Genomic DNA, 16,074 nt, shown 5'->3' with positions numbered 1-16,074 from the left:
GTTAAATAAACAGAGTAATAAGAAGATGAATTTGCCAGTACTTTAAACCTTTTAGGTATATAAGCCAAACAGTCCCTAAAAGAAAGATGCATGAAGATAATGTATAATAATAATTGGAAAATCTTGGGTACTGTTTAGAGGAAAAGGAATCCTAGGAATGGATTCATGTCAGGAAAGTAGAAATGCAGTCCATCAAAGAGCCACTGGCTTGCACAAACAAAAGACCAGAAACTTAAGAGTCCATATCCTCTCCCTAGGAAGCACTAAGGAATACTTTGGTATACAATGCAACTTATTTCCCGTGGAGAGAGAAATAAAACAATATAGTATATCACAACCAAACTACAGCTTGGTGTTCCACACATGACAAAAAAAAGACCGACATGAAACACCTGATGTTTCTTTCCTCAGGGACCATTAAGTACACCAAGTTCTTATTAACAATTCAATGTCTGCTAATGCTTCAGAAGGGAAGAAGATACACTTTTAAAATTATTCAGAGCAACGCAGCCTGAAGATCTGGCTCAGTACTTTTGAAGATAGACATATTCATTTATTACAGATGTTGCTGACAAATTTTATGTCAAAAAGTTGCTTCGCAAGTTTTGTTTTACAAGTCAGTCAAGCTGGTAAATGCCAGACAATTAGCAGCCCAGTACAGGTTTTTCAGCCCACTTGAGCCTCCAGATGTTCAAATCCCTTTGCACAGTCACACCAGGGCTCCAATAACTTTAGATGAAGTGGCACAGGAGTGGTGCGCAAAGCTCACCTGAAAATCAGAAATCAGGCTGAGAATTTCTCTCTTGAAAGCTGTTTTGCCTGCAGTTCTGTCACCCAGCAATTCCATAGGGAACAGTCAATGATCACACACAAGACTTTGAGGCCCTGGCCATCAGACCCCATAGAAGTCACAAAGCAGTAGAAAAAAATCTATGAGATAAATGCTAAAAACTGAGAAAAAAGACAAACTGAAATGAATTTTGAAAATGCTTTGGCTGACTGCCATTTACAAATAGAAGCAGAAGGCATTTGGGTTACTGAGTCCGAGTCCTTCTTACCATGCCACACAAAACTCTGCTCTCCGTTGTACAACGTCTCGATTGATCTTTCCTAAGTGCTGCAATACCTTGTCTTGGGCATCTCCTCAGCCACAGTGTGACACTGCAAATTTGCTGTGCTGTTGTTGACCATACTTTTCATTTCACTTTAAGAAAATCATCAAAGCAACAAAACCAACTATTTTATTTAATTAAATTAATCATTTAGTTTTAAAAAAAATTGAAATTAAAGAATCACAGTAATCAATTCTTTTCCACCTAGGACAAAATCATCCCTAAGCTTGTTCCTTAGTGTCAGTCTGTCAACATAGTCAACCTGTTAATAGAAATTAATATAGGAGATAGGACATTTTCTACAACAAAAAAATGTAAAGGCACACTATCAATTTCTTCTTTTCTATTAATCTCTAGGGTAAGTTTTATGAGCTCTCCAACAAAGTAGTTACAAGTTGCAGTGAACATGAGTCCAACTCTTCTCTCACACTTAGTGTATCGGTGCATGCTGCAAGCCTAAGTTAGCACCTGCTTAATTCGTTCTGAAACAATGAGCTCCAGACAGTTACCTATTCAAGAACCTCACTAAACAAATTTGAGATTTTAAAACATTTTGAACACTGAGAAATCTTTCTTTTTTTTTCTTTTTTACATGCAAACAACTGTTAGATAAATACAGTGGCCAATGTTGAGAGTCACTATACCTTAGAGTATGATCATTTCTGCAAGAGTATCCCAAAAATATTCAGGCATTTTTCAGAAGATACGCACTGGCATGAGAGCATAAGCTTTGTAATTCACCTCAGCACCAGGTAGATGAGCAGTGACCATCTTGTTAGAGCTGACTGTGAACCTCTCTAGTTTTCATGCACAAGTGATGCACTGTGCCCAAGAACTGAGTACAAAGTTTAGTTTTATAACCCCTTATTCTTCTGAAGTCTACAATGGAAAAAAGCTTGAAAAAATCCCAGGGCAACAGTACAAATGCAGCTTCTTTGTCTGGACCATTTCCTTTCCTCTTACATTCTCTGCTTCAAAGCAACATTGATTACTAACTGCAGCTGGACTGATACTTCCAATATGATATCTGCTATTATTTGTATTTTGATAGCAGCCACCAACACATCAGACACAATACATTACCCAGAAAACTGACAGGATAAAAAAAGAAATGGCTAACATCTATACAAATGTTTTATGTTTTACATTACATTGTTAAGCATTTAAGCAACTTAACATATCCTGAAGCACATCTGACTTTAATACTGTAATCCTTCATTTTTGATTGCTCACCACAGTATTCAAAACAAGGATTAAAAAAAAAAGTATGATTTGAGGGCATATTTCAAGGCGGTGCTATAACATCATGAGCGACAATATGAAAGGTGCAAATATGAGATGAGATTGTCGTTCAGAGCAACATAACTAGAAAAACAGACCAGGTGAGGTGTTATTATATGAACAGAAGGTTGAAAATATTTTGTAATGAAACTTCTGGATGTTTTGGAATTAAAATATTTTCCTTCACACATTAACAATCCATTTGAAAGTTGATTTTACTTTAATTGCAGTGAAACAACAGATTCAGTGAACTTTGAACTATGTTCTCCTGTGACTTGTATTCTGAATAAAACTTGTCAATCTACTGCCTTACTGTCATTCAGAGCATGTCCGGGTGGCAGCTGTGTGCATATGAAGACAGATTAAATGCACAACTGGTCAAATGGAAAAATTTGCAAATTCCAAAGTCTCATTTCAAAGCCTTGTAGTTCCTCATTAAAGGAACTCCAGCTACTTCACAGTTTTAGCTATGCACCTCTATGAAAACAACATACAGACATTTCAGCAAAATCCTAACATTGTATTACTATGATAATGACTAGAAGTTCCTCCCCAAGTCCTTGTACATGAAGGTTTACAAGGAGAACTTCACTGTCACCTCATGCACCGTGGATCTGGAGAGGAGCAGGCAATGCAAGGGGGACACAGCTGTAATGAGAGCTGGGGAAGGGGATGAAAGGACTGCTACCCTCCTACCCCATGTCTCCTGTTTTTGCCACCAACCTGAATTTCTCCATGGACTTTTCTTGCTTTGTTATGATCAGGCAATCAGCCCTAAGAGTATGACCTGAACCATCTTAGCATGTTGAGTTTACTGGAGATACAAACATACATTTACCTACAGAAAAGTGAACTTTCACTGAACAACAGTTTCAGATTTTTAATGAAGAACTACCTTTTTATTCAGCCTACCACAATCAATCTTAATATGTAGCAATATATGCATATACATTTATTAAAATCATAACATTATTATTTATTAACTTCAAAGTTGGTGGAAAGACAAAGGAGACAAGAATGGAAAAAAATAATCATGGTGTAATTTAACTGCCTAATGAAAATTATTTTAGAATAAATTTCACAGAATCATAGAACAGTTTGAGGTGCTGTAAAATAATCTAGTCCAACATTCCCTGAAATCAGCAGGGACATCTTTCAAAAGATCAGGTTGCTTAGAGTCCCAGGGATGGGGCATCCACCTCTTCTCTAGGGAACACGTTCCACTGTTTCACCACCTTCATTGTAAAAATATTATTCCTTATATCTAGTTTGAATCTACTTCAGTTTAAAACCATTATCCCCTGTCCTACTGCAAGGCCCTGCTAAAAAGTTGGTCCCCATCTTTCTTGTAGGTCCCCTTTAATTACTAAAAGGCTGCAATGTCTCCCTGGAGTCTTCTCTTCTTCAGGCTGAGCAACCCCAAGTCTCTCAGCCTTTCCCCATAGCAGTGGTGCTACAGCTCTCTGACTCTTTTCAGGTTTGTGTCTTCCCTGTACTGAGGTCTCCAGAGCTGGATGCAGCACTCCAGGTGGGGTCTCACAAAAGTGAAGTAGAGAGGCAAAATCACTTCCCTTGATCTGCTGGCCACACTGCTTTTGATGCAGCCCAGGATATGATTGGTCTTCTGGGCTGCAAGTGCACATTGCTGGCTCATGTTCAGCTTTTCATCCACCAGAAAGTTAAAAAACAATACAGAAAAACTAAGGACAATTCCTATTTGCCACAGTATAGTAAATTCAGTATTTCATTACAGAGTTCATTACCTCTATTATTTAATCACCTACCAACCATTTAGAATAGGAACAAAGACTAGTTTTAAAACACAAACAAATAATACTGGAGGGGAAAAAAATCTTATAAAGCAGAAAGGAAAAAGAAATATTTCTTTAGGATATATTATGAATTTGTAAACTTATTTAAACAATAATGAAAAATTTCAGAAAATGTACTGTAGAAGTTATTTCTTTAGACTTTTGTGACTGTCTCCTTACTTTTTTCATAAAACTTTGAGGTTCTGAGTTAATAGAAAATATGTCTAAGTTTTCATATTTTGTAGTATCTTTTTTCCTCAAGGGTTACTCAGCCTAACATGAAACTCTCAGATCATCAAAGTTTTTATTCAATCCAGCATTAGTTTTAATTACGATTGCTTTTTAAAAGTGTGCTTTAAAAAAAATTCTTAATTTTATAAATTAAGGAAAAATGTGTGCACGACTTTTTTCTTTTTTTATATATTTCAATACTGTTAATATTTAGCTGCAAAGATTTATTTTTCCACATAAAAATATTTTTAATCACCTGAAATTCATCTATATGAAACAAAAAGCATGCTTTAGACCTTAAACGGAGATTAATTTGAAGTTAGTGGCCAGTTTAAAGTTGACACTAAAGTGAGAATAAGTATTGCATAGGGGACTGGACTGCTTTTATTATACAACCTGTTTCAGCTTCTGTAAGCTTATATGTGCTTAGACTATTTCTACAGAAACCCATATTGCAAAGCTGTCAATATTAGAGGAGCTTGGCACTGCAGATTGACTGCCCTCCATTCTGTTAGGAGTGATAGTCTGATTTGGTTCAGCCTGTAGGGTCTCTTGTCACAGGGTGAAAAAGGAAGGTGGAATAAAATACTCTTACAATTAGATAGTTCACTGAGGTTTTCCAAGACTTTCTTATTCATCCTCTCCTGGAAGACATATTATAGTCATATCCTATCAGGTTCCCCCTCTGCCTCCAAATTGCCTTTATAGAATAGGGAGACTAATGGATTCTGCTGCTTGTGTTGCAAGCCTATGCTCAAGTTAGTCCTGCAAGCACTTTGGAAGAAGCAAGCATCATAGTTTGGATGAGCAGACCTTAAAAAACATTCCAACAAAACAAAGCTTCGCTCTCTTCACTTTTTTGCCACTTTGTTTTGCCATAAAACTTCTGGTTGGTTGAGAGACTCAGTTCCAGTATGAGTTTGATAAATTTGAACACGCACAACACAGCGATGGTAATCGTCTGGCATGGGTTAGTCACCCGTAATAAAGCCGTGAGAAATAAAGAAATGCAGGCAAATAAAACTACAGTGATCTACTGAACAGAAGGGCTTGGAACACAAAAGGGGAAAAGAATTGCTGTTGTAATGACAATACTTTTAATTATATATATTCAATGAAAAATAAACTATTAGAGAGAGAGTAAAATACTTCCAATTAATGGAAGTAATGTAATGTTCAAACTTAAATGAAGTATTTTTCTCTTGAGGGTTTTGTTGTACTATTTTATTTAGCTTAATGTAATTTAAATTATAAACAGAATGGTTTTGCAAGCCCCTAGAGAAATGTACTTTATTTATAATGTATTTCCTTTGAAGTGGTTATGGAAATCATGCTCTTCCTGAAGTCTGTATCTCGCATACCACCTACAGCTGCAAACTAGTCAGTCCTCACAAGTTAAACATGATCTGTCTGGTGAAGTGCGTGACAAGAAAACACAAGATTTTTTAAAATGCCAGAGGAAATAGAAATTTGTTGTTCTGCAAACTAATGGTCTTTCCTCTGAAAGAAGTTATTGAAAGATCTTTGTTGATAAAAGTCATGTTTTTTCAGAGGGAATGGAACTCAGCCACTTCACTCAACTCACTTCACTTGAGTTTTTAATGCACATAATGAAAGAATAATTGTTCACACTATACCCTAGAGGGAGTTTCAGCTGGGAGTAATTATATTTTGTGTACTCAAATTTAAATGCATAAATATTTCCATCTTTCATTTAAATAATAAATCCTTAAAAATTTAATTCTAGTATAAAAAGTGCACTTTCTTTCATGATGCAAATTACAAATGCCTAGTTTGTGTCACTTTTCTCCTCCGAGCAGACAAAATTGCCACAACTGCGAACGAATAAATGGAATGCTCTCCTCACCTTCAATAGCCACTGCATAGACTTGGTTAAATAACTAGATACGAAGAGGAAACTGCCTCTAGAAAATGAATTTTGGCCATTAATCATCTTTTTAAAGCATAACAGTACCTAATCCTCCTGGATGAACCATGAGCTCAACACTCCAGCCACAGATACACAATAGTCTAAGCTGTGATGCTTCTCCTGAGATAACGTCACTGCAAGTCACTTCAAAGGGACCAGGCAAGTGAGCAGCATAAGATTTGGCTGACTGTGCAACTGCTTACAGCATGAACTCATGGCAGCCGTAGTCACACATTACAAGTGCTTTGAATTGTTTCTTTCTTTTATCAAAGCTACTCTTCTGCTCTAACCTACTACCACAGACTATAAGTAAATAAATAGATAAATAAATTAAAATACTAGTTCTCGCTAGCTTTAGATTAAGAGCTTGAATCTGTTTTCAAGGGATAATATTTCTGTGTAACTATAAAACAAAGATCATGCTCTGGAGTTAAATTTCTGATGGAGTTGGTAGATTTTATCAATATCAGAAAGTTTCAGGTAGATATTTAAATCCATGAAAATACTTATAATCAAATTTATGACTACATGAAACAAATATTAATTAATTCTAACACATTGGGTTTGTTTTTAAATAATCTTATGAATATACTACAGAGACAAGCTGTACCATCACCTTTACAAACATCTATACTTTGCTAAAAGCTACTAAAGCACAAACATTACTTGCATTAAATGAAAAAAGTATGTCATAGTGACCATTATCCTTGTATTTGAGGCAAGACTTTAAGACTCTGACAACCCAGTCTATCTAATGTACCTTTGCTAAGAAAGACAATGCTGTTTTTCTTGATTAATGTAACATGTCAGAGGAACTGACAAATTCTGTTTAACGCACTGCACATTTGTGGGTAATAAAGAACATTATTCTATTATTTCTTTTATAGCTATAATCCCTTCAGAGGTAGCATGACAGTGTGGTGTAAATCTAAAGGAAACCATTATATTTGTTTGCATGAATGGCTTGGATGACATTAATTTATTATTAGGAAAAAAATCCAAACAACAGATATTAATCTATGGCTTTTCTGAAAATGGATTATATAAGTTGGTGCTTTAACTCTTTATTTTTTGCTCACAGTTTCCTCACTGTTACATCAATGTCCAAGTGACAAATAATAAGTGTTTATACAGGAAGAGAGATGTGGACTGTAACAAAATTTGTAGAAGTTAATTATATGAATTGAGGTATTTTCTTTGTTACTTTCCTTTCAGACTAAAACTGAATACAGCTCAATTCCAGCTCCTTTGAGCTACTCTGATATTTTCTGCAGTAGAATAGCTGTGCCGCTAATATCTACCAAGGCATTCTTCTTAGACGTGATACCCTCTCCAGCATAATATATGTCTTTTGGGACTGCTTTCCTCCCCATCAGTTACAATTGGGAAAGATTTTGGATAATTACAATAGAGAATATGAATCTGTTCTCCAATCTGGAGATAGCAACCCACTTATGAATTATGACAATTTAAATTTAATTATGTGTGTTTAGTATTTTATTCATAGAAATGCTGCCATCTAAAGAAAAAAAAAAATGGCCCAAATCCACAACCTTTCACCTTACACAAAATACTTGAAAAAACATCTAAAGTTGGAATATGGTCAGCACAACATGAAAGGCAAAATCAAATGTAACTGAATACGGCCAACAGAGTAACAGTGTGCAAATATACCATGTTATAATTTTGAGATACAAAACCAGAAGTAAGCATTGTTTCAGGATTCATCTGAGCCACTTGTTAAATTGAAGCCATATGATTCAGCCAGTATGCTCTTAAAAGGCTTTCCTGATATGACTTGGTTAGAAGCTTTCTCCAGACACAACTGAGTGACTGAAATCTCAAGAAACTCCAGAAACAATCACAGTAAACTGTCAGTGTTAAGGTCCCTAAAACAAGTATACGAGGAGAGCTGTTTTCCATGTAAAAAGAGTGTGCCAGCATGTGTAAATACAGGCCGTCTAAACTACTGCTACAAATCCGAATTTACAGTTCATTTCCACAAAATCAGAAATGCAAACCAAGGTGGAACTTTGAATGTTTAAGGAATGTAAAAGAAATACGATCTATCATATAGACACAAATGCTGCAGCTTACCAATTCATGTAAATTATTTTAAATGCCACTGCAATTGAGACATAAAACAGCATAGCATACAAGGCAGAAAGCAGTCAAGAAATAATGAATGCTGGCAATTTAATTAGAACAATTTAGTTCTTTGCCTAGGTCTTCTAGCTCAAAGGGAGGAGACTTGTTGAAAATAAATGCAGGTAGAATATCAAAACAAAAAGGAAAACCACACTTTTCGAGAAACTGAATTTTAATTGTTGGATTCCCACCTCTTCTATAGCAAGACTGAATTATTCTGCAGGGAAATCCTGAAGGTGAAATATTGGCTACATTTTTTATTTTGTCTGAAACTCATGGAAAACTTGAAGGTTTGTGCAGAAGCTCAATATAATCAACAGAAATAACCTAAAGGCATCGTTCTCCTGACTACCAGTACCATGGTACTCCTCTACTCTTCTTAAGACAAACAGAGATTCATGCATGTAAACATGTTCAGCCTAGCTCTTATCTCGCTAGCTCTTATTCTGCTACCTGTGTGGCTGTAATAACAAGAAACTCAAGCTTTAACAGCTGCTTAGGAATTTATCCATTTCTCTCCTGGGTTTTGTGCCTAAGTTGAAATTTTCACCACTGCAGCTGCTGCTAAAGTTAGCTCAGATATGACTACAGGAATGATAGGGATCACAGTGTTGCCAGCACCCACAACTACTTAAAAAAGATGCAGCGAGAAAACCAAACACATTGTGACATATGACAGTCTACTTTTGAGCACCTATTGACAAAAAAACACATCACAAGTTGCAGGGACTTAATAAGTTATACTATAGTTTATGAATTCCAAAAGACCCTGACTCCACAAAGTGAGCACTGTTGCCAAAAAACAGCTGTTTCCCAACATCAACATCTTGAATACTCTCAAAGATATAGTGTAAAGGGTTTTTTGAATTTTACCTACATGGTCCAGTGAGGATCATCAGAACGGCTAGTTGGATCAGACACTGTGTAAGTCTGTGAACTCCTCTTTTGGAAACAAAACTGATACTGCGTCAGCATATAGGCTGTGAACAAAACAAAAGACAGAACAATTATTAAAATAGATTACAGAAAAATGGGGGAGGCATAGACACATGAGCCAAAAGGCCTCCTTTGGAGCAAGAGATGACAAATGCTATTAATATTTTCTATTGCTGAATAATTTTTTTTTGTTTTTCTTTTTTTTAAATATGAGAGACCTAGACCTAGTTGAAAATAGAACAACTCCAGCATGCATTTATGACATAGAGATTTGAAGCAGTGGTAATAAGATGGTACTGATAAGCCTTTGGGATGCTTACACTTACCTCCAAAGAGCTATCTTCGGTCACAGTATTTTAAGATGATTTTTTCAAACCCAGTAACCAAACTGGAGTGAAGAGAACAGTTTCTCCAAGACAGCATGAATAATCATAGAATCAACAAATACCAGCTTGGACCTTTCTTGGCAAAAATATAGTCTTGACAAGATGGCCCAGCGAATTGTCCAGCTAAATCTTAAAAGTTTCCAATGTTGGGTGATCCACCACTTTCCTGGGTAGATTATTACTATAAGTCTCCAGCTGAGTCAGCAAAGCAAATTTTCTGGCTAGTGTCAGAAATTGGCACCTCTAGGCACAGAGGGAGATGGGATGCTGAGCTCATTCAGATCAAGGGACAGCTTGACACAAGGGCAGAATTAAGAACTGGGGTCTCTTTTTCTTCCCCAAATTATTCAGTCTTTCAAGCTAACCGATTTATAAAATTGGTTTGAAATACTGTATTTCATGTAAAAATGTAGAGAGCTAGAAAAATAAAACTCCTAGTATACCCCACACATTATATTTTCAGCTGTATTAAATACACTGATGCTTTTAAAAGTTGTCAGAGGAAGCAAAATATTAATAATTAAAATGTAAACAACACACTTTCCTCTGCAGAAGTTGTAAATTTCTGAAGTCAGAAGTGTGAGAGAAGGATTAACTACTGACCTCTATGAGCAGATCATCTTTGGAAGAAATAGAGAGGACACAGAGCTTAGCACTCATTCAAGGAAACTTTTGCTGCCAGGGAAAAGCTTTAATGTGGTAAGGAATTTGCAGGATGCTGTGTATGTTCTCTTTACCTGTCTGCTGAGAGGGAACTCCCTTGCTACAAGTGATAAAATTCTCACAGAGGTGTCTGGAGGCTCCCACCTGGGGGGCCAGGCAGGCCATAAAGCACATGTATCATTCAGATACATACTGCAACGTTCTTGACTGTTAAAATAAATTTTCTTTAAAACTTTAGCCACAACCCGGTGCCTGGGGTTACCTGCTTGCATATCAAGCCTTGCACCACCATATTTCATTTCATTATAAACCATATATGTATATCATATATATATAATTACTTACAATATTATATTCTATGTATACTAAATTAAAATTTATATTTATTCTATAAATACATAAAATATATAATTATATTTTATATAAATATAATTATATGGGCTATTATAATAATGGGCTATTATAATAATATATTTAATTAGTAGAACCATGTGCCATTATTATCTCACTTATTACATGTCATTGAAGCCTAAGGCTTCAAGACCCCTTTGCACAACACAGAAGAGTGAATTTGAATCAATATGTTCCACGTTTGCTCACTGTCTTAGCCTTTACCAGAATGCCAAGGGATTTTACTCCCAGGTGTTATAAAAAGGAGGCAACAGACCAGAGAAGACACTAGCTATGCTAGATGTTCAGTTTCTCAGGAGAAAAAGAAAACAAAGAAAAAACCAACAACAACAACACAACAACAACAGCAAGACTCAGATTATTAACATACAATGCTAAGACTATATTCCAGTTAATTTTCAGAATAGAAGAAAATACACATTTACTATCCATGTACATTGCGGCACACTAACACAGCATTTCTAACATAGTTCTGATATACTATCAACCACAAAGGTCTCTCCCTTCTCTGGTAAAACACTCTCCTGGAAGATAGCCATTCCCTCCACTATCCACGCACAGTCAGGAAGTGTAGTGCATTAGAGTGGAAGTGAATCTGAACATCCCAAAACAAATGAACAGGAGAGGCTAGATTTTAATCAATGAAAGGAAAGGAAGCAAATCAGATTAAATATGGTCAGAATATATATTTTTTGTCTTGTAAAAAATGCCAAGCAATTCTTAATTAGAAAGAACCTGGACGTGTCAGTGTGGCAAACCCTTCCCTAGGAACAGTCTTTGATACTCTCTCAGTCCAGACCCATGTGTCTCGGTTTGAGCCACCCTCCTCCCCCAACCCGGGGGGGTTGGAATTGGTTGGTCCCAGGTGAGTTTCCGAGGAGGGACCAAGCAGAGCTGTTTTTCGCCCCTGTGAAATTAGGATATTACAACAGCCAGAAGGAAGTTGTTGGCAGTGTGTGAGAGAGATTTGGAGCCATGAGGTGAGAGGAGGGAGGCCTGTGGGCCCCTTGTCGGGGGGCCAGGCCCTCTTCCCCCCAGCCGGGCTGCGGGGGAGCTCAGGACAGTATTATAACTGGACTGAGTGCCTGTGGCCAAAAGGCTGGGGGGCTTTTTCCCCCCCACTACCCAGGAGAGGCAGTGGCATGGACTTTAGAAGCCAGCCAGGGAGTTGGAGCTAGCTAGCCCCGGCAGGCAGGCAAGGCATTGGAGCCCAACCAGAGATGGACCGAGGGGTGATTCGGAGCCTGGAGAAGCAGCTGCAATCGTGCAGAGCTGGAAGAACTCCAGGCAGAGGAGAGAGACTGAAGCAGTCTCGCTGCTACCCTCTCCCCCCCATAATGGCAGGGGAGAGGGAGCAACCTTGAGCTGAGACTGAAGCAAAATGGGAGACGGGCTGAGAGGTTTGGAGGAGGCCCTACGTGAGATTTGGGCGAGGGCAGCAGAAAACCAAAAGAAGAATGCAGGAGGAGGAATGCCTCCCCGTGACAAGTGGAAGATGAGAAGCTGCAGCAGCTGTAACAGAGAGAAGTCAAACCAAGCAGTCTTTTTCTGGGTAAGGACTTTCGGTGAAAACTATTTGGGGTAAAAAGACTAAGCAAGACCCAGAAACCCTGCAACCTGGAGAGGAAAGAGTGACCATCTTGCTCTCTGGGAGGAACCTTCATGAACCAGGGAGAAAGAATTCAAAAGCTGACTCCCTGGACTTTCGTGATGAAGACCTGGTAAAGCAAGTGTTCCCCTGTAGCCCAAGAGGAGACCTCAGCAGAAGCTGAGGGACTGGTGGGGGTTCAAAGGCCCCTTCCCTGATACCCCAATGAGAGAAAGACTTTAACTATCGCCCTGAAAACTTCTCCTGAACTGATGTGGGAGAGTCGAGGGGTGGTAAAAATTCTATTAATACTCTGCATTTATTTGCTTTTTAGTTTCTATAGTATTTATCGTGTTAGTAATAAATTTTGATATAATGCCCTTGTACTGAGTTGTGCCTGTCTGAAAACTTCTCTTCCATGTTGTGGCAAATTGTGGGGGAGCTTGGAGATTGGATTTTTGGGGTCAAACCCCCACACTATGTTCAGATCCAAATGCACTTCCTGAAACATTTCTTTTCCTAGGCATTTCTTGGCCTAGCCATTACACCACTATTCTAAAACTCTGTTCCTGCCACTGCTCCTAGATAGGCGATGCACAGGGAGCTCAGCACAAGGAAACGTGTCTGCCCTGAGGGTCACAGTGCAAAGAAAGCAAAACTCTCAGAAATAGGCAACGAGCAGCCAGGGAGCTCATGTGTACTATTTAACTGCCTCCAACCTGGAAAGTCTTTGCACTCTGAAAAGTGACACAGAAACTCTGTAAGGACATAGTGGAGCCTTTGGTGGGAGAGCTCAACCTTTAGGCTCAGGAAGGATGGTTCCAGACTTCTCAGAAGAACAGCTCTGATTTTAGTACCTCACTCCAGTGATGCAGCACTGAATCTACACCCTAGCAACTCAGTCATGTAGTAAAACTACAATTTGAACAGCATGTAGCAATTTTTGTTTAATTGAGGTCCCTAAAGGTCCTTAGTGGAGTGCTTACATACTGTCAACAACATGAAACAACAATGAGAAGTACACTTAAAAACACTTAAACGCTTTAAAAATTAATTGCTCCATTATTTTTTATACAGAAGGTACAAATGTTGAAAAGCATTTCTCATTTACACTATCAGGGCAGAAAAATAATTTTAAAAAGTCTGCTTCTTTATCAAAGTCAGCTAAGTCACTTGTAAACTTTTAAGAACGCAAAACAATTGAAAAGAGAAGCCTCTTTTTAGTTAGTTGAGCCTCTTTTTAGTTGAGAAATTGCAGTTTCTGACAACTAAAAACAAATTTTAATAATTTCCTTCTCATCAAGTTATTATGTTTTTATTTAGTAATAAACTAATTAATTATTAAATTATCTTTTCAAGCTATTATCAATAAAAAAATTTCTTCCCAGTAATTTTCTACCATATTTTAATTTTATGCTATTAATATCGATAATCCAGTTTTAGTCCCTTAACAATGCAGGTTCTGACTCAGAGTTTTGGAACTCATTGCCTTAATTTATGACAAACTAAGTTGCTTCATATAAGCTTGTGCTGTTTGTATATTCAGCTACAAAGCTAACAAACTCTACTCTTTAGGAGCAGTAATCAAAACCAGTGGATAATTCAGCTTAGCAGTGCAGAACATCAAGCTCCATCTGAAGCAACCATGTCAACAAACCCCCCAAAACACCATCTCACTTATCAGCACGAATTCTGGACCTATTTAAGCAAACATCAGCCATCTCTGACCTCAATTACTACATCTGTGCTGGCAAATTTAATTTGAGGGGTGCTTCTAGGCACTGGCACTCGTTCTGTGTTACAAAACTGTGAGACTGGTCCTGGCAGGATTTTGGCTTGGGCGTGGTTTGGGGGGCAGCAAAACCAAGGAATTTGAGTTAGGCTCTGCACATATGGGCACACTATGAAGAGTAGGAAACTAAAATTTGTGGTACCACAAATACGTCTGTGATAAGACCTTAAAAGATGCTACTGTCCAGACAGGCAGGTGCTCAGTGTTCCAGGTACATAATTGAAAATCACATGGTATGATTTGCATGGTTCCTTTCCTATATTCACAAGAATCCCTATTTAAAAAAAAGAAGAACATTTGTGTACTGCCTTTAGCTTTTTATTTACTTTTTATAAAAACTCACTTGAGACTTAAGTGTCGGCAAAGGTCTTTAAATAGGAGAGCTACTTTTGTTACAAAGCAAAATTCTGGATACAGTAATTTCTGCTCTGCTTACTTGAGAAGACAAATCTGCATGCATTGATTCTGCACTGAGAAAAGAGTTCCAGTGTTTCACAGGAATTAGGTTCCTCACTATGAGAAATAAAATTCACAGACTGAAAAAACTTCATACATAATAAGGCAGAAATTTCACCTGCTTGTGTGATCTCATGGGTTGTTTTTCTTTTTTTTAAATGAACTTTGTGCAATTTTTGCCTTATTGGAAGGAAAAAACAAGTCTCAAAAATTTGACTTAGTATTTAGTTTGTATTTTCTTGCTGAAATCAACACTACTACACATCATGTTTGTCATCCTCAAAAATGCATATAGATGCATCTAAATAGATAAAAGGTGCTTTAATAGTTTAATGAATATGATCAAGATGACTAAAAAATCAGAAAAAAGGCATATTACAATATCAGCTCTGCAGCTTCTATTTCCAGTGGACCTTAAAGGGCAGAAAATATTTTGATTCCTAAACTTCAGACATTAAAAAGTATGCAAGCTGGAAGAAGTGTGTCTGCCTTGTACTTCTTTCACTGGATGTCATTAGACCAAGACAAGACCAAAGCTGGATCGTAAGAGATTGCAACCGCAATGTTTATACACTAGAAAAGTACCTCTCCACTGATATGACAGGAAAACATACAACATCTAGCTCAAAACAGAGTTCTTTGTTGGGACAAATTTAATACCACGCAAGTTTGTTCAACTTGTCAACTTTTAGTTTTTCAGAATGACTGAAAACAATAACTGCATGCCTCTTTCATTCAGTTTAACAGAGATAAAAATTAATGATTAACATCCTGAATTAAGACAATATTGGGTGAATCAATTCATAGTCCTGACTTAGCCAACTCTGTTTTAGGTGCTGAATAACTAGAAGCCTTCATTTTGTTTTGAATTTCGAAGAAGTATGGTAAAAAAAATTTCAGACATTTCAGGTATGATTTTAGTTTGCTAGTGTTCATTTCTCATGATTTTAATTTGGTATCCATAATAACTGTTTTTACAAATCCCTTTCATTCACTGCTTAGTCGATAAATATTCTGATCCATACAGCCATTTAGAGTGAGATTAGGCTCCACTATATATATATATATATATATATTTTTTTTTTTATGGGCTAAAAACACATACCCCCTTCTCATGGAAGGCAGCCTTAATTGAAAAAGACGTCCCGAGCAAACATACTGTTCCGTTTCTTCCACATAGAGGTTTCACTATTAACAGTTACTCAAAAGTTTCAAGATATTCATGAGTGCCTTACAGACAGCCTTTTCTCCACCAATCTCTACAACTGATAAAAATGTTTCTGCCTCCTGTGTTCTTCAGTTTCTCTGATTACTCTAAACAGAGGGGAA

At 37.2% G+C, this 16,074-nt stretch overlaps 1 protein-coding gene across 9 annotated transcripts in view; it reads right to left on the bottom strand.

Moving 5' to 3' along the window:
* Nucleotides 1-16,074, bottom strand: part of CHRM3 (cholinergic receptor muscarinic 3) — a 274,717-nt gene that overhangs the window by 119,850 nt on the left and 138,793 nt on the right. For 8 of the 9 annotated variants that reach the window (XM_051783778.1, XM_051783774.1, XM_051783776.1 and 5 more), the window contains one exon: nt 9,391-9,493. In XM_051783778.1, coding sequence (XP_051639738.1) covers nt 9,391-9,493 — 103 coding nt within the window. Of the gene's footprint in view, nt 1-9,386; nt 9,494-16,074 lie in introns of all 9 variants that reach the window. The other variant, XM_051783783.1, reaches the window with a different exon arrangement.

The sequence above is a fragment of the Manacus candei genome, unplaced genomic scaffold, assembly GCF_025592945.1.
Source record: "Manacus candei isolate 608988 ecotype Guabito, Panama unplaced genomic scaffold, ASM2559294v1 h1tg000017l, whole genome shotgun sequence".
Classification (NCBI taxonomy): Eukaryota; Metazoa; Chordata; class Aves; order Passeriformes; family Pipridae; genus Manacus; species Manacus candei.
This window is presented reverse-complemented; position numbering and strand designations above follow the sequence as displayed.